This window comes from Oryx dammah, unplaced genomic scaffold, assembly GCF_014754425.2.
Source record: "Oryx dammah isolate SB20612 unplaced genomic scaffold, SCBI_Odam_1.1 HiC_scaffold_21, whole genome shotgun sequence".
NCBI classification, from domain to species: Eukaryota; Metazoa; Chordata; class Mammalia; order Artiodactyla; family Bovidae; genus Oryx; species Oryx dammah.
Window position 1 is genome coordinate 17975295 of NW_024070205.1, and position 18423 is coordinate 17993717.

Consider the following 18423-nt stretch of genomic DNA (forward strand, 5'->3'; position numbering starts at 1 on the left):
GCATGAATACTCAGCTGCCTTCCTGGATTAAAAACAAGAAAGTCTGGATTTCTGTTGTCATTAAAAGGTAAGAAAAGGAGGAAGGGGAAGATGGGAACAAATAGAGGGTGAAATTAAAGCAAAATCCTGGATTCAGGTTTCACTAAACATGAAGTTTCTTTAAAAAAAAAAATGCTTAGAGCAATGCCAAGACTAAATGGAATATAGGGAGTGAAGACTTTTCTAAAGTGATTTGTAGAAAATAAGTGCTTTATTAAAATGCTGAGTTATTAACTTACTTCCAAACACTTGACACACCCACGAACTAGCCAAGCATTAGTGCTTTAATTTTCCCAATGAGGGAAAACTTAACGCTGAAGGCATAAGTTACTACAGAAGGCTGGGGTAGCATTTATTATTTTTGATTCCCAATAATTTTCATTTCCCAAATTACTATGCCCTTAAAAGTTTTTTTAAATCTTTTCATAAAGACATAAATTTTGTATTTATTAAAGATGTCCTATAAAAATCCCACATCCATTTTATTATTTCCTGGGCTTCCCCTATGTTTTCATAGTTTTTCAGTATTCTAGATAACCTATTAAGTCCCTAAAAGGAAAAGAAACGAGACAAAAGCTGACTTAGAAGGAAAAGGAAGATAAAAAGGAAACCAGAGAGAGAAGCTAGATTTGGTACTGTGTAACCTCAGATTTTTGACTTAAGTATCACATCATTAAACTGGACAAAAATTAATTCCTAAAGAGAAGTTAATTTAGAAACACTGCAGAGCATATATTTATCCCTCCCTGCTGTTCTAGAGTAGGTCTTGTACCAAAAAAATGCAACTAGCCAAACCATACCAAAATCCAAATTAAAATAAATACAAATCCCCTTTTCTCTTTTTACCTGATCTACTCAACTCTTTCAAATCCCCAGAAATAATTCAACCTCAGTAATCTACATAATAGAACAGCTTATTATAAAATCCCTTCTTGCATTTAGAAGGTCAAGATACTAGCCATGTTTTTGGCATGGGGTGGGGAAGGAATAGAAGGAAACAAGACTATAAAAATAGAAAGGCAGTTTGGGGACACTCCAGCAACGTGATGAGACTTTAATCTGAGTTCCATTCCTGCTTCTTAACTGGTGTGAATTTTAAGGGCAGCGTTCCAGGCCCTTGGGTAGGATGGGAGAATCTATGAATCTGTTCTCTTTGGCTTGGAGTGATCTCTCTAAGATGCATAAGCTTCAGAGGCTCAAAGCAGAACGGACTCAAGAAAAAGACGGCCATCAGACACCAAGGATGGTTCTGTCTTTTCCTAGTCTTTTGTCCCCCTGCCCCACACCAGTGTGTCTGTGTTCTCTGGTAGGATGAATTGCAGCACATGGCAGCTGACAATCACCGTGGCAGGCTGGAGGTGAGCCTGCCCCTGGAGTCAGCAGAGAAGCCCTGGCTGCTGCTCTGTTGGGTTATTAGACCTGGCTACGATGTCCTGGGTGGTTCAGAGAGGAAAAAACAAAACCCAGAATGTCCACACGGCTGACAGGGGCAGTGTTAATTCATGTAGGCTCTCCTCTGATCGCCTCATGGAAAGGTTGGGTCATAACTCCTGAGTTAATCTCATTTGGCTTTTGTTAAAATAAGAGCCTCGGACATGACTGAAGCGACTTAGCAGCAGCAGTGTGGATATACAGTTATCCAAATCTGGACCTGACTCCTCCTGGGTGGCTGGAGTTAAACCATCTGCCCTGACTGTCCACGTGCAGGGGGCCCATGCCATCCTCCTTTCTGACAGCATAAAGTCCCCTCCTGAGACTCCAGAACAGTGCTCAGTGTTCTGGAATTTGGGAGAGAAATATGGACAAGAGAGACGAGAAGCAAGTGAAGAACAACCTACCCCAAGGCATGGACATGTCTCTCCTTCACCCTGATTTTTTGCATACACTGGCATTGGGCCTTTGAGGATCACAAAACATTAACAGACGTGAAACTGGTAAGAATAGCAGTGAAAGTTCCTTAATCGTCAGGTCTCATAAAGTCCCTGCAAAATAGGTGACTTTCTGCTTCCCTCCTGTGATACATATGCCCTTTTCCAATACAACCTTGTAAGATGAGGTAATAAACAATTTCTCAATTTATCCCTGGCATGACCCACTAAAGAAATATTCTGTCCCAAAATGAGACATCCAGAGCAGGCTTTAGAAATAAGAATGTAGTAAAAAAAAAAAAATTGTAAACTTTCTTAAAACATCAGAATTATTCAATTTTGTTTCATTATTCCAGGAGAGACCTCATTTCCCTGCAGTGGGCGTTCATCGAGTATGTGGACATTTTATACACACCAGCAGCAGTCCTACAGCTTATACTGTTTCAGATCATCTCATGAATAATCACCAGGTGAGTCCCTGCCTGTATTTCATGAGATTCAAGCATGCCCGAAAGGGCAGAGAGCCCAGCAGATAAGCTTGGACTGGGTAGACTTAACATGATCCCCTGGAGAAGGGAATGGCTACCCACTCCAGTTTTCCTGCCTAGAGGATTCCATGGACAGAGGAGCCTGGTGGGCTATAGTTCACGGGGTCACAAAGAGTCTGACATGACTGAGCCAGCTAAGCACACACACAAAACCTTCTCGGGGGCTGCGTCACTGCTAGTATGTGGCAAGATGAGGGCTCTGCTGGGAGGGCACCCAGGCTCATCACAAAGCCCATGCCAAAGAGGATGGGTATGGAGGATGCGTGCCAGCCAGGTGGTGGAACATGGGGGTCTTCTTCTTGTGATCCCTGTGTCAAGGGAAGGCAAAACCAGAAGATCTGGAGTTCAGCTTCAGAGAACTGGTATCAGGGATCTCAGAACCTCATAGGAACGCTGAATGGGGAGAAGCAAAACCCAGAATAGAAACAGATTCCTCAGCTAGAAGAGGACACAGCCTCACGTTGAGCATGGGGGACCCTCAAGGGTACCATCCCTTCACAGTGCAGGTGATTCTATCCTGACCCCAGCTCACAGGACACCTTGGCCTAGAGCTCTACCCCCTTGTCTGAAGGGCTGCTGGCACCTGGCCCCCTCACTGACTGAGACTGGCAGAGGGACAAGTACATATATAAAGAGAGAAGAATTTCCCACCAGAAGTCTGTCTGGAGCCTTAAGTGAAGAGAGGAGTATCTATATACAAAGCTAGTTAGAATCTCTCTCTGCCTTGGTTTATTTTCCTTCTCTTTCCTTTTTTCCCCCCCTTCCTTTCCCTATCACTTCCCTTATTTTGAGGGGATCCTGAAGACTCATATTAGCAATGGAAACTGGACATGTAACCAAAGACTCTTCTGAGGGGACCTACAGTGCTAAGCTTGATCATGCTGTGTGCCTCAAGCAAGGTGGTGGTCCACCTGGAATTTTTCAAGATGCTGCCATACTTTTTAATGCAAAGAGAAGCAGAGGTTTTGTGATTCAGGAAAGAGGCAGAATCTGCTACCCAGGAATGGATATCCTGGTTGGCTGTGACAGGCAAGGTTTGGGTTCATATTTATTCAGAGGTGGAAGGAAACCATTGTAAGATGCTAATGTGCTCTGTGACTTAACAGAAAATTTTCTGGTCTTAATAGAAGAGCAAATGCGGGCTAAAGGATAAGGAACCTGATTTCTCGGTCACGGGAAGTGGAATAAAAGAGATGAGTTGGTAACTTCATGTGTACTAAAAAAAAAAAAAAAACCCAGGGGACTGGCCAGGGATCTGCATCTACGGTGCGTGATACCCCCTTTCTGGGACCAGGCGCTCGTGTGGATGTGAGTTGAAGTTCAGGTGTCCAGGAAGGCTTCCCGGCACAGCACACTGAGTGTCTGTAATGCCGTGTGCAGGCAAATCCCACTTCTGCTAATTTTGCCAGCCTCCATGTCTCCTGTCGCCGTGGCATAGGGGTCATTTCAACGCCCTTTCTCAAAACACAGAGCGATGGGCTCACTGGGAAAGCTGCATTGCCAAGGTGGAAGCAAGCAGTTTTGTGCAAAGCAGCCCATAATAGCAGCAGTTGGGCAGGGAATGACACTGAGCGGAGGAAACCTTTAAGACAGCACAAGGCCCTGCATCTTGAGTCTCAGGCCACAACTCCGCCTCTTAGGGTCTGGGTGCTACACAGCCCCAATCCTAATGACCCCCGGGGCACACGGGTGTGCTGAGCCAGAGAGGAAAGGGAAAACAGTGCTTCAGAGCGGTGGCCTATGTGTCTGCCTCACTGGTCTCCTGCGGGGGACTACTTTGGTTGGGGGCTGACTGCGGCCAGGAAGCGCCATCCCTGTCTAGGGCAGAAGGCAGGGCCATCACAAATGATTTTGCAGCCACAGCATTGAATCTGGCTTTTCAGAGCTGATACAATGATACCTTCTATTTCAACAACAAAACAAAGCAAAAAAAAAAAAGTCCCAATTTCATAAGAAAAATAACAGCCACTGACTGCTCCTACCTAAGAGGTGAAGTGTGCCAGGGCTGGAGGAGGATAAACAGTATTTACCTGCTGTAATCTCAGCCAGGGAGCCTCTGAGTTTCCCCAGGAGGCAGGCTCCATCCGCTCCTGGCTGGGGGAGGAGGGCCCTGCCTGGTACCCTGCCTCCGGGAAATCCTTCCACCTGATGGTGTGGTGCTGGGAATGGGAGAGGGGTGTAAAGGGATGGTCCTCGAATGGATAATTGATACCGTGAAAGGAGCACTGATCGGCCAAGAAAGGACTCTTTCTCAATGCTTCTGAGTTTGGGGGGTTAGGAACAAGGTCCTGAGGTTGTCTTCTGCTCAGCTCCTACTCCGGGAAGGGGTCATGCCCAGGGGAGTATTCAGGACCACTGGGGCTCCAGGCCTATCAGTTTGTATTCTGAGGCCCCACGGGAGCCTGCTTTGCTAGAAGCAGCAGCCCAGGTCTAAGCTGAGGTATATTTACTCATCACCTTAAAGAATCCTGACGGACTGATCCACACACCAGCTGCAGAAGCTGCCCCATCTGAGGGCCCCTTCCTCACAGGAACGCCTCAGTAAACTCAGACAGATTCTCTCATCGAAGTGTCTCTGGTTTCGGCCTTTCTCATCTAAGGAAATCCCTAGCAGATGAGGTGTAGCCCACCTTGTATAGGTGTGTGCGGCCCTCTTGGGGGATGGCCAGGCCCCTGGCACTGGGGCTCACTGGCCTTGGCACGGCATGGGCCTGGCTCGTGGACCGAAGTCTGGGCTGACACTCAGGCAGTATGTCCGAGATGGTGCCACCCCGCTCCACATACAGAATTACCTCCATACTAGTTGGAAAACTGACTCTTGCTGAGTCCCTGAAGTGCCCCCGCCACACTTACCCCACCCCTCACAGGGCTCCCCTGTGCCCGGCATCTCCCAGGCTGAAGCCTGTTGTGGCATGGGGCACCAGCACTAAGGCTGAAGTCTGTTCTCATCATCTGGTGTCCTGGCCACACTGATTGTTACATACTCTGAGAATATCACCCTCACCAGAGCGCCGCAGGCACCTCCCTGGACTAGGGGGCCTCTTAGCCTATCCTAATGAACACAGCACCTCCTGAGCGGGTGACAGGCTCAGACAGGACTGTAGCGACCAGCACCCCAGCTCTCCGCGTCTCCGCCCCTGCCTCTACAGTGAGGGCTGCCGGACTATGGCTTGGCTCATTCAGACCAGCTCTTGCTGCTGCCACCACGGCACCCCGACCCCTTCCCCTTCGCTGCTCTCCTCTCTCTCTGCCTCCCGCCCTCGACATCCGATGCTCCTGAACTTAGCCTGTGCTCCTTGTGGGGAAGCAAGCCACAGGGAAATGCGTGAGATGCTGTCGCGGAGGCTGTGATGCTGGCTGAGGAGGAAGAGCTGGTGAGGGAGGCGATTCCTCTCCCGGGGTCTCCACGACTCCCCCGGTGAAGAGCCAGAACGTCTCCCAGGCTTCTCGGGGCAGTGGGCACAGACACAGGCCGGCTCGATTCCCCCCAACGGCTGAGAAAACGGGAAGCGGGCAGGGGAGGCAAAGCCAGCCCGTGTCCCTCCTCCCCTCCCTCCATCGTTCTCGTGTTTTCTTTCCCCAGCAAAGAGGCAGAACTACGGCAGTGCCCATCTTGCAAAGGGAAATACAGCGATTTGGTGGGTCTGAGTGGTTTGCCTTCTGTCCTTCCCTTCCTCTCCTCTGATAACTGCGCGGTGTCCTTCCAGCTCCTTCCTCCCTCTTCCTCCCCCCCGGGCCGCACTGGCTTCCCAATCCGGGTCTCGGGTTTTCTCCGTGAGAGAAGAGCATGCATCGGAGGGGGGAGCAGCCTCTAGCACTTGTCGTCCTCTTCCGTGTCACTCAGGAGGTCGCTGACAGCTCCGCACGTCATGCCCGGTCCAGGCCCCCCGCGCCTCCGCCGCCGATAGTGCCCGTTGGGCATCTGCCAGCTGTGCCGCAGGGGTGGGGCTGAGCCGATGGTGTTGGACCGGCCCAGGCTGGTGGCCACGGCTGCTTCAAAGGTGAGCGTCTCCTCCTCGCCACAGTCTGAGGCGTGGGAGTCTTCATGCAGGGCCAGGTAGGGCTCGGAGATGTAGCGCTGTGGGGAGGGATGGCCCTGCCGGGGGTTGGAAGACTCGGGCAGGCCGGCGTCATTGCTCTCCAGAGCTTGGGAGGTCAGTGGGGAGCCACCCTCGCTCCCATCAGCTGGTGGGGAGATGCTCCCAGCGTGTCTCATCAGAGAGCTGTAGGAAAGGAGGGGCCGAGGCTTGGGAGGGACCGGTGGGAGCTGCCGCCGACTTCGTCGTGGGGTGCTGGAGTCAGAGATGGAGGGGATGGAGCTCTCACTCAGGGACCCCGCACCCTGTGTGGCAGGAGAAACATGGCTTGTTAGCCTGGGTTTGGCATCCTCCCTACCTGGGACATGGTTACGCTCTCTAACCCCTCCTACCGAGAGCCACTGGAACCCCCTCTGTTATTGGGTTGGCCAAGAAGGTCGTCCAGGGTTTTCATTACGATGGAACAGAACACCCAAATGAACTTTTTGGCCGACCCAATACCAATCACAGCCACTCGGGGATGCAGAGATGAAAGGAGATTGAGGAACCTGTACTAACTGAGTGCATCAACTTTCATTATGCTTACGCATCTCTGTGCTTCCCTGATGGCTCAGCAGGTAAAGAATCCGCCTGCAATGCATGAGACACAGGTTTGATCCCTGGCCAGGAAGATCCCCTGGAGGAGAAATGGCAACCCACTCTAGTATTCTTGCCTGGGAAATCCCATGGACAGAGGAGCCTGGCAGGCTACAGTCCACGGGGTTGCAAAGAGTCAGGCACAATTGAGCAATGAGCACACACACGTCTCTGGCATCAGAAGGTCTGGCTGGGGCCTGAGATCCTTCATTTCTACTAATAACAAGCTCTCAGATGTTTGTTCCATGGAATAAACATGCTGAGTAGCAAAGATTCAGAAAGCTCTATCACGTGGCACACTAAAAGAAAGCCTTGAAGTTTTAGGAAAGACCTCCGTGGAAGGTGAATGAATGCCCTAGAGTTGCTCTGTCTGGGATAAGTTCTTGGGAATTGGGTCTCAGGACATGGCAAATACCTTCCCTCATCTTCTCCTTCTGTATCTGTGTTTTCATTGGTATGCTGATGTTAGCTCAGCTTGTACACCCAGCTACTCATCTGCTGGCTCAGGCCTGACTTGACCTGCTCACCTAGTCCCCAAGGTCCCTGAGATGGTAAATGGACCTCAGGGGAGGCATTTCTCAAGGTGTGTGTGACCTAAGAACCACCTGCTCAAGATTTTCTGGGAGATTCTTGAGTCCTTCCAAGTGCAGATTTCTGGGTTCTCCTTCCGGTGGGTGTCACTGCTGAAGCAGAAGGTCTCAGGAATGTGCAGTTATAACAAAGCCCAGGTGATTCCATTCTGCAACTCGCCACCACTGAAGTACCCTTCTAGAAGTACCCTTCTCAACAGCCTCTAAAAGCTGTCTGTGGAAGCTCCTCCTCTTCCCCATTGCCACTGAGTGGGTCTGCCATCTGGCCTCTCACAGCCTTGGAGTGAGGTAAGGCAGGGAGCCAGGGATGGCGGTGGGAAGGAAAACAGGGCCAGGGAATGTTTTCACACAGCTCTGGTAGCTATTTCTTAGACTGGGCTTTGTTTCAGGAACAGGGCAGGAGGAGAGATGGTCTTCCTCTTGGGATAGCTGGAAGCTAGATAAATTGGATTGATCTTTTGTATCCTGTGTTGAGAGAGGAATCACCATTCCAACCAATACTAAGGATCATGCAATTAGTCAAAGACATTTTTTTTTTTCTGCCTTAAAAAACCTTCCTTTCCTCTGAAATCTGCCTGAGATATTTATGAACTTATTTGTTGTGACTTTGTAACTCTGATTTCAGAGGACCCAGTTGGACTGACCCCTAGACACCACTGTCTTTCTTGGGGTATGCTCTGATTTTCTGTGAATTTTTATCATTTCTGAATGCATAAGCACTAAGTAGCTAACCTCTGTGCACAATGGATACAGCTTCCTGTGAAGGTGAGGTCTGCGTGAGTGCAGGATGCACACATTTCGCATCCAGTGTTAAAAGCCCGCCCTTCCCTGTCTTCCTGCAGAGGCTTGGCTTCCTCTCCATGCTCACCTGTCTGTTGGGGGTCTGTGACCTGCCTTCACTGGGAGACCGGGACTGACGGCGCTCCGGGGACTCCCAGTCGGCCTGGGTCCCTCGCTCCTCGGAGTTGCAGCGGGAGACGTCAGGAGAGAGAAGATGCTTTCGCTCTTTCGATCGTCCCCGTTCTCTGCCCCCGGAGCGGTGGGTGTCGGACTTGTGGCCTATGAGAGATGAAAAAGCAGTGAATCATAACTCTGCCCATCCTGGCTGCTGAACAACTCTTACAGCCTGGGACCGAGCCTCTCAAGGACCCTGACTTCTGCAGGCATGTCAACAGGTGATTTGAAAGGGAGGCAGAAGAGAAGAAAGGCTGGAAAATTAACCTTTTGTGAAGAGGTAAGTGTGCAGGTTGTCACTGGAAAGACTTACAAATCCAAGAATGCAACTGTTCTCTTATGCTTCTGTTTGTGCTAGATATAATTAAGGTAGAATCTTTGCCAGCAGCGTGGCCCAAGAATCCTCTATGTCCTAAACATGTGTCCTAAAAAGTGTGTAACTTTTTAGGGGGAAAATGGCATTAGGGGAAGGGAATTAAGAAGCTGCTATGAATGAAATAATGGATATAGTTACTGTAATGTCCTGAGACTGAAGTCAAAGGATTTCACTTCTACTCAGGAAGATTCCCGGGAGGAGAAAATGGCAACCCCTCTCCGGTATTCCTGCCTGAGAAATCCTATGGACAGAAGAGTCTGGCAGGTTACAGTCCATGGGGTCGAAAAGCTTGAGACACGACTGAGGGGCTGAGCACACACGCTCCTTCTCTGCCACTTACCTGCCCTATGATATGGGGCGCGTCATTGGTTTTTTCTTTCTTTGTTTAGTAAAATGAAAAAACAGCTTGAGTAGCTATTTGGCTGAAGAACAGCTTGAACCAAACTAGTGATTTTCTGGTTTTATCAATATGACCCCTTCCCTTAAGACACAAAACAAAACTCAAATACGTAAACCGATTCCAGGTAGCATCGTCTCGGTTGAAGAGCTGGTGGGTGAAACCTGGAGCCTGCCAGGGGGTCTCTAATACATCCCTAAGGCAGAGGAGTGGTTTGGAGAAGGCCCTTGAGAAACCTCCACTTTCATCATTTCTACAGCCTGGTCTGGCAGGAAGAAATCTCATTAGCCTTTGTGATGACTAGGGAGTTTTGTTGCTGTGTTTCACGATGTGAGTCAGACATGGAACCCCTTTTATTAAGGAACATTCTTCCTTCACTCCTCTAACCCTGTCTTTTGTCTGGATTCTGTTGCCATGATTTTTCAGTTCAAGAGCAGGAGCACCGCAGAGTGTGGAGACCTTCTCACCTGAGTCAGAGTTCAGACGGTGGGCTGACAGCCTCAGGGAGGAGTGGTAACTCCGGCGCCGTGACTTGTAGGTGTTTTCGCTGCTTCGCTCCATGGAGAATTCCTCCAGCCACGAGGAATTTGAACGCTTATCGCGAATGGTGGAAAATGAACGTCTCATGGAGCTGGGGTCTGTCACCACCTGGAAACGTGAGCCCCCGCCCCGCCCAGGAACACAGGTATGGATTAGTTACTGAAATAGTCTAAAAGTAAGGAAGCTAGAAGACTGAGATGGTTGAAGATTGTCAACTGTCACCTCCCGTGACTCCCTCTCGTTCAGACCTTAACGCTGGAGGAGGCTGTTCCAGAAAGCATCTTTACATTAACATGGTCACTGGGCTGTTGCAGAGCTCCTCGTCATGCTCAGGGGAGCAGGGAGCTAAGTGTCCTCTGCAAGCTGCCCAGAGCCATCTACCCCAGGGACCCAGCCAGGACCTGCCATGAACCTTGAGCTGCTTTGAAATAAGTGAGGGCTACTGTCAGAAAGTCTCCACAATGCAAGAAGCGTGGCTTTGCCTTTTTGTATCTTACCCTCCTCAGAGAAGGTGCTGCTCTACAGCGCTAGAGCTTAGGAGAGCTGGTAACTGAATAGATACTGCAAGGCTCCTGAAAATGCATTGCTCTCTCCAACAGTCCCACCCCAGCTCCACATTAAACTCGGGCAGTTTGATTTGCCACAGATATTAAAACAAATCCACAAAAATTTCTTGTCTCTGTCAAAACTTTGATGTAAGACAGACAGACAGAAAAAAAGAAGCCAGGAAAACAGACAAAGGAATGAGGTGTGGTCTGTGCTGGTTAGGACAGACAGTCCTGACACAGAGCTGTGTGTTGTAAGTAACTGCATATGTACTAGAAGAGCCAGGAACAGAGAAAAGGAAGGAAAAACCCATGGGGAACATCCTGGAGAGTATTTCTTGCCTCGCCAGTGGAGTCTTGAGGATGTGGACCGAATCCAGAGGCCCCACCCTTTTGCTGGCTGGCCTGTTGTGGCTAGACTGTCACTGGAAACAGAGTGTGGAGGAGCATGCTCCGTAGAGAAGGCCCATGAGCCAGCTCTTAGAGAGGCGTGGCAGCAAGTCAGGGCTCACCTGAAGATGTCAGATGTGTTTTCATAACCCGCCAGTTCAATACAGCCCAGGATGCTACTGAACACAGTCGTGGTGGTTGCCTTTTACCTGGGGATCCACAGTCAGGCGTGGCATAGAGGATGCCTTCCCAGAGCCTGCATGCTCCTGGGTGTCCGAAGGAAGGTAGATGCCATGGTTAGAGGGCTGCACGCTTTTTAATTCACTAACCTCTGGCTCCTAGAAATAAACACACAGCCAAGCTTGTGGGACTTGGTTCCATCCCATAGCTTCTCACTTTCAGTGGATGATTCTGCCTCCTCCATATGAAGAATGGCTTTCAGAAGAGAGATCCATCTCTAAGGTCTCAGTTGTAGGCATACATTGGTTTGTGTTTCTGTGTGCACATATGTGGTATACCAGATGTCCCAAAACAGAAAGTTCTAACTAAGATTGAGAGGTAAAGATCACCTTTTCTAGTTAAGGACCATCTTAATTATTACTAAACAGATGCATCAGCTCTTACCACTTTATGAAATTTACTTTCTATAAGTTGATAGTGTTGGGTTTATTCTTTTAATCTGAAGAATTTGTCAATTAAATAGAAAGCAGTGTTTTAAGGAAAGCCACCAATTTCTGAAATCTTAAGACATGCTTTTAAGGGCTTTCTTATGATTAAAACCAAAAAAGGGTGTGGGTAGCCATCTTTCAAGAATGCTCTAGACTGGTGCAGTCCAATAGAAATATACTGTAAACCACTTGTGTAATTTAAAATTCCCTAGTAATTACATTTTAAAAAGCAAAAATAAATATAAAACAGATTTTGTTTAACCCAATATATACAGATATTCTCACAGCAACATATAATCAATACAAAAATAAGGTATTTTACATTTTTTGGCACGAAGCCTTTGACATGGGTGTGTATTTTACACTTATGACATATCTCAGTTTGGACTGATCACATTATAAGTGTTCAGTTACCACATGTGGGCAGTAGCTATTGTACTGGTCTATGAGAGCATTTGAGAGCTTTAAGAAGTTGGATTGGAAATCTCTAGATTCCTGCCCAAATCATTTAATTCTCCTGGTTAACGAATGTTAGTTTGGCAAATGTACATGCTCTATATAGACAGCTAGTATCACTGCATAAAGAGTAGAGCTGCTTTAAAAATGTTTATCCTGGCTACCCAACAAAGAGAGCTAGGAATATTTTGGACATCTGGAGATTATACCAGAAAAAGAGCATTTTATATTTAGGAAATGACACCCTAAGGCATGGGTGTGTGAGTAGGGTACTGTTAAAGGTAAGGGTGTCTAAGACACCCCCTTGGCCTCCACGACCATTTGGCTGAGGGGTCCCTGGTATGAATTGGAAGCACTGCTTTCATGGGACAGGATTTGTGCCCTTGAGGAAGTTACGGTGTTTGCGGTGTATGCTTTATATAGTACACATGTCTGACCTGAAACATGATAATGCTGCAGTCTGTGCGGTAACGATACTGTACTCTATGAGTGTCAGAGGTGGTGCAAGACACACACAGATCACAGCCATGCCCCAGGACATGGAGCAGGAGTACACAGTGGTGAGTGTGTAGCACGGGCTGACACCTGAACTGGACTACAGACACTCGGACTGACAATGAGATGAACATAGATCCAGAAAGTCCTGGCACTACAGCTCAGCCCTGGGGAACCTGCAGGAAGGATGATGTAATAAAGCCTCCCTGTGAAAGCAAGACATAAAATGATGAGAGGTCCCTTTAAACTGTCTGTACCACTTAGTCCAGGGCCTTGGTGCTAAGTTCCTCAGAGAGGAAGGCGGGGAATTACTCCAGGTATTTTTACCTACCTTACCAAGAACACTTTCAGGCTGCCACTCACACACTGAGGGGAGGGGAGGCTCTGGTCTGGTGGTCTCCCCAGTACAGCCATGCATAATTCCAGGTTTCCTCAGTCCCACGAAATGGAATCACTCATTTGCTGGTGCTATTGAAGTATCTCTTCCCTTCTGAAGGGTACCCATCCCATCAGACATGCCACCCACAAGCAGGCCATACCCGCATTCCACCCACACATCCATTCGGGAAGCTCTGGGGTATGCAAAGGCATACCCTGGGAGAGGTCAGAAGAACACAGGGATGAGAGGGGGTGAGAAGAACACAGGTGCATCAGAATCTAAGTGACATGGAACTCACTTAAAACAAACTGTCTATATAGACTGTTGCAGAGGCAGGTTTCACCCCTTTTAGTCTCTAGACCAATCAACACGGGGCTTTAATTCAAAGCTTGAGGGAACTTGACCTCACGGCTTCTGAACTAATAATAGTAAAGTCTGTCATCTCTGGGAATCCTATTTTATCTTTGTATTAGTAAAATCCAAAATTCCATCTTCCCTCTTATGTCTAAGTTTAAACTCTATTCAATAGAGTTCTTAGAAATTTTGCCCATTTCTGCTGATGAAATCTTTAGGTTCACGAGCATGATCTTAGGGACCTCTTTGAATGTATTTGATCTTGTAGAATTGTGACCACAAGGGCCAATTTTCCTGAACCCACACAGAGCAGAGGCATGAGATTCTCCTGTATCTCCCAGCAGACAGCTGGTCACTGGTACAGACCACCCCCGAGTTCTCCAGGAGGCATTCCTAGGCCACATGACTCTGCCTGGTTGGTGGCACTCATTCTTATGATGACTCATCCTAAGGCTCCCAATCAAAGGCAAGATTTCATTTGTTACTTCTGTTTCTCCATGTGAAGCCCAGGGACACAAACTAAGAGAGCTTGGCCTGAAGCATTGTAAGTTCCTGCAGCAGGTAAGGGGCCTCTGGGGTTTTAAAACCTGAAGAGGGAGCATTTGTCAGAGAACATGAGAAACAGCCAGGAAAGTGGAGATGGCAGGAAACTCCCAGGGTAATTGGTTGGACTATCAAAAAGGTGTTTCTTTTTTTTTTCTGATGGATCATGGTTATGGAATAGAACGTGGGGAAAAAAAAAAAAAAAGAGTGGGAGGGATTAGGAAACCAAGGAAGTAATTTTTTAATTCATTCACCAGAGATTGTTGTTCCTGGAACTGTCCATCATCAGCTGGGTCCATACAGGCCAACTGGAATATTTCCTGTGGGGAGAGTGGACTCATCGAAGGGTATGCACTCCGGCCACTCCTGCAAAGCAATGCCACGTTCAGAGGTAAAGTGTGCATGAGAGAGAAACAGTCGACATAACTGCCATTACTAACTCCCACCCAGACAAGACTTTTTTCCCAGCAAGGGCGATACCCTTTAGCCTTGGCTAGGTTGTAAGCCTGTCAACTTACAGGTGGCTAGCCTTGGGGGGCGGGGGCGGGGGCCGGAACACTGGAAAAGAGAAACCACTGTTTTCAACCTGCATTTGGAATGATTCATCATTTTGCTGGCGACTGGCATATCTGTGACAAATGACATCATTTGTCACACTCAGCCATATGGAAGACCAATGCTAGATTGTAAACCTGCTTCTGCTCAGCTTCTCCATTCGGCGGAAAAATGCCATAGTTTAAACAGTGAACAGTTTGTTTCAATATTAAGCAGTCATGGTCTTTTAAGAAATTTCCTCCACTCTCAGTAAGAGTATGGTTCTATTGTGTCAACATCCATGGCCAAATTAAACAACGGAATGCCCTGAACATTTACTGAAGAACTGCTCTGTACCAGATACTGTGTCTGTTGGCTTATGAACTGGGTGGAATGATGTCGGAGGTGATGCTGAAGAGGTGACAACATCTGGGTCGATGGCTATGTAGGAGGATGCTTCAGTGGTGATGAGGTAAAAGGACAGAGACAAAGCTGGCCAGGTGTTTAAGGGCCTCTGAATGAAAAGTGCAGAGACCTGTTGCCGTGTGCCTATGAGTAAACCACCGTTTGGTACCTGCAGACGCTGTCAGCCAATAAGATCCACCGGGCTAGTTAGGGGAAAAAAAAAGAGGCAGCCAAGAACCTGTCCTGAGAATATGGCCACCGCTGCTGTCACCATTCACTGCTACCCACCCCCCTCTGCCCTAAGCAAGCACGCAGCCTGAGCTTTCTCATCTCGAGAAGAGGGACATGGTCAGTGATGTGGCAGCAGCTTGCAGTGAGGTCAGGAGGGACAGATGAGATGGGAAGAGCTGCTGCAGAGTCTGTTGCTATATGACTTTTGAACCCACTGGAAAATCTGAGGCCTGAGCAAGGACTGCCAATTACTTAAAAGTAATTCATTAGACTGGGAGCACAGGGGAAGATCTGAAGAGCAGGTTTTTCACCCAACCTGTCCCCTTGCTGCCGGTGAGGGCTTCTGCTGAATTTTCACAACATCTAGAGAGCCATCTGCTATTGAAACAACTGCTGAAATGTCAATCCTCCTCCTCGGGCCTTGGCTTGAGAAACACAGGGAACAGATGAGCACAGCTCTACAGGAAATGGGCCCCTTTCTGTCCTACAGAAAATGAGTAACTGCAGGGTCCCTAATGGGTAGCTGCTACTGCTGCTGCTAAGTTGCTTCAGTCATGTCCAACTCTGTGCGACCCCATAGACGGCAGCCCATCAGGCTCCCCCGTCCCTGGGATTCTCCAGGCAAGAACACTGGAGTGGGTTGCCATTTCCTTCTCCAATGCATGAAAGTGAAAAGTGAAGTCGCTCAGTCGTGTCTGACTCTTAGCGACTCCATGGACTGCAGCCTACCAAGCTCCTCTGCCCATGGGATTTTCCAGGCAAGAGTACTGGAGTGGGTTGCCATTGCCTTCTCTGAGAGAGGACCCTTAAAATCACTGAACAACATTTTAGACTTGGCTAATTTGAACGCTGAGTGACCTCTTACTTTGAAAACCTTGTCCAGCTCCTCAGTGTTGGGGAAGAGTCTAGAGGCCTGACCATCCTCCTCCTGCATGGTTTAGTTGCTCAGTTGTCTAGCCTTGGCAGGCTTCTTGGTCCATGGGATTCTCCAGGCAAGAATACTGGAGTGGGTTGCCATTTCCTTCTCCAGGGGATCTTCCTGACCCAGGAACTGAACCCAGGTCTCCTGTACTACAGGAAGATTCTTTTTTTTTTTCTTCTGTTGTGAATGTTTCCTTTTTATTTTAAAATTAATTGAATTGGAGGCTACGTACTTCACAATATTGTGGTGGTGTCCGCCATACATTGACATGAATCAGCCACGGGTGTACATGTGTCCCCTATCTCACCTCTTTCCCCCGCCTCCGGGCTGTCCCAGCACACCGACTTTGAGTGCCCTGTTTCATGCACTGAACTTGGACTGGTGATCTATTTCACATATGGTAATATACATGTTTCAATGGCAGGTAGATTCTTTACCACTTGAGCTACAAGGGAAGCCCCTCCTCTTGTATAACTTTCCCTTATTCCCTGAAGTCCAACATGCTGGGCTCTCTCAACCACATTTGGTTGAATGTGCCAGAATCCTTTTCTGCCTCAGGACTTTAAGAAAGGCTGTTCCCAGCATATACAGCATGCTTCTCCAACACCTAGTCCCTTGCAAGCCGTTTTTAAATTTATCCTTCAAAATTTTTCTTAAAAGTCACTTCCTTGAGGAAATCTTATCTGATAAACTGGTCAGAGCCCTCTCCCTTGCACTCAGATCATAATGCATTTTTTTCCGTCCTCGTACTTACTAGAATTGTGATTAAATCATCAGAAATGACAAGTTTTTCTTTCTGATAATTGTTTCACGTCTTTTTCTACCAGGTGTAAACTCAATGAGAGAGGAGCCCAGTCATGTTCACCAAGCTGCCCCCAGAGCAATCACTGCTTGAACCCTGCAGGGCTCGAGAAGCACAGCTGGTCCTGGGGAGCACGAGCGCTGCTCCATGAATGTCTCCATTTCAGGAGATGGGCCATCATCTACCTAAAGCTCAAACCAGAAACCCGAAGGTCATCCTTGATTCCTTCCCCTCCTGCATGCCGTGTAGCCAATCAGTCACCAAATCTGATCCGTTCTGTGTATGAATTTCCTCTCCAGTCTGGCTCGCTCTCTCTCCATTTCCTATCAATCCAAGCCACAGTCTTTAATAATTCACACAATTGCAGCCATGTACTAGGTGATGTTCATCTCTCAGACTGTTTCCCTCCAATCCACTGAGCCCACACCAGACTAAAGAAGGACCTTTGGAAAGCTGAAACCTGATCATATCACTCTGATGACTGTGTCCCCCATTACCCTTGGATGAAACTGAACTTCTGTCTCCCAGCCCTGCCAGATCTGTCACCTGCCACTTGCCCTGACCTCTCTGTGCACCATCCATCAGGACACTTTTTAGGTTCCTTAAACTTAACCCGACTTTTATTTCATCTCTTGAAGGGCTTGCTTCTGAGTCTTGCCCAAATGTTGCTTCCTCAGGGAGGCTTCCTCAAATCCTCAAACCATGTATGCTTCTTCCTTTACACAGCATCACAATAGCCGACACCGCCCCCCCCCCCCCCGACCCAACCCCCTGCTACACACACACATTTTAACTGCTACCACTCTTGTAATTTCTATTTCAAGGACTGTGTCCATGGAAACTGTGATCATGTTGACTGAATCCCCAGTGACTAAACCAGTTTTTGGGTTCCATTGACTCTCAGTAAATATTGGTCAAATCAATGAATCAATGAATCAATAAACATATGGGAGAAAGGCTGGGACGGTCCAATGGTGGGAGTTATAGTTTGCACAGCAAATCGTTGTGGCAAAACAGACCTAGATGAGGGATGGTTTCCTCTATTTCTAAGCCAAAGACCCTTGGAAAACACCATAAACTCTTCCAAGAAGATAGTACTAATCAGACCTCTTGGCTTTTCTGCACAGACCAAAGAGAAACATGAACTTGTTTTCTATAGACAGGAGAATCCACACCTGCTGCTCCAACACATCACATGTTCCTGTAAAAATGACCGGCGGCCCTGGTCATCTTTCTTCACTTTCAAATGTGGATTGTGACCTATGAAAACTGCTTTTCAAAAACAGATCTCCGACACCACAGGGAGAAGGAAATTCATGGTGTGAGAGGTTTCAAATGGTGATCTGACAGAGGTCTCATTCCCAAGCCTGGGATTTCACTCCTCTGATAATCACTGAAGATGTGATGATATTTAGTGATTTATTGGTTCTATAAAAGCTAGACTAGAAAAAAAAATTCACTAATAACTCGCTTCAGTCATGTCCAACTCTGTGACCCTGTGGCGTGTAGCCTGCCAGACTCCTCTGTCCATGGGATTCTCCAGGCAAGAATATTGGAGTGGGTTGCCATGCCCTCCTCCAGGGGATCTTCCTCACCCAGGGATTGAACCCATGTCTCTTATGTCTCCTGCACTGGCAAGTGGATTCTTTACCACTAGCACAACCAACTACAAAACGCCATTTACGTTGGGAAGATGGACCCATGCCCTTTGAGT

At 48.0% G+C, this 18423-nt stretch overlaps 1 protein-coding gene across 1 annotated transcript in view; it reads right to left on the reverse strand.

Moving 5' to 3' along the window:
- Positions 1 to 455: 455 nt before the first annotated feature.
- CACNA1E (calcium voltage-gated channel subunit alpha1 E) overlaps positions 456 to 18423 on the reverse strand; it is a 342984-nt gene continuing 325016 nt past the window's right edge. Inside the window, exons 44-48 of the mRNA XM_040263854.1 lie at positions 14070 to 14181; positions 11130 to 11258; positions 9913 to 10093; positions 8587 to 8777; positions 456 to 6797 (exon numbers count right to left, since the gene is read on the reverse strand). Of these exons, the coding sequence (XP_040119788.1) occupies positions 6267 to 6797; positions 8587 to 8777; positions 9913 to 10093; positions 11130 to 11258; positions 14070 to 14181 (1144 nt within the window). The 3' untranslated portion in view covers positions 456 to 6266. The remainder of the gene's footprint in view (positions 6798 to 8586; positions 8778 to 9912; positions 10094 to 11129; positions 11259 to 14069; positions 14182 to 18423) is intronic.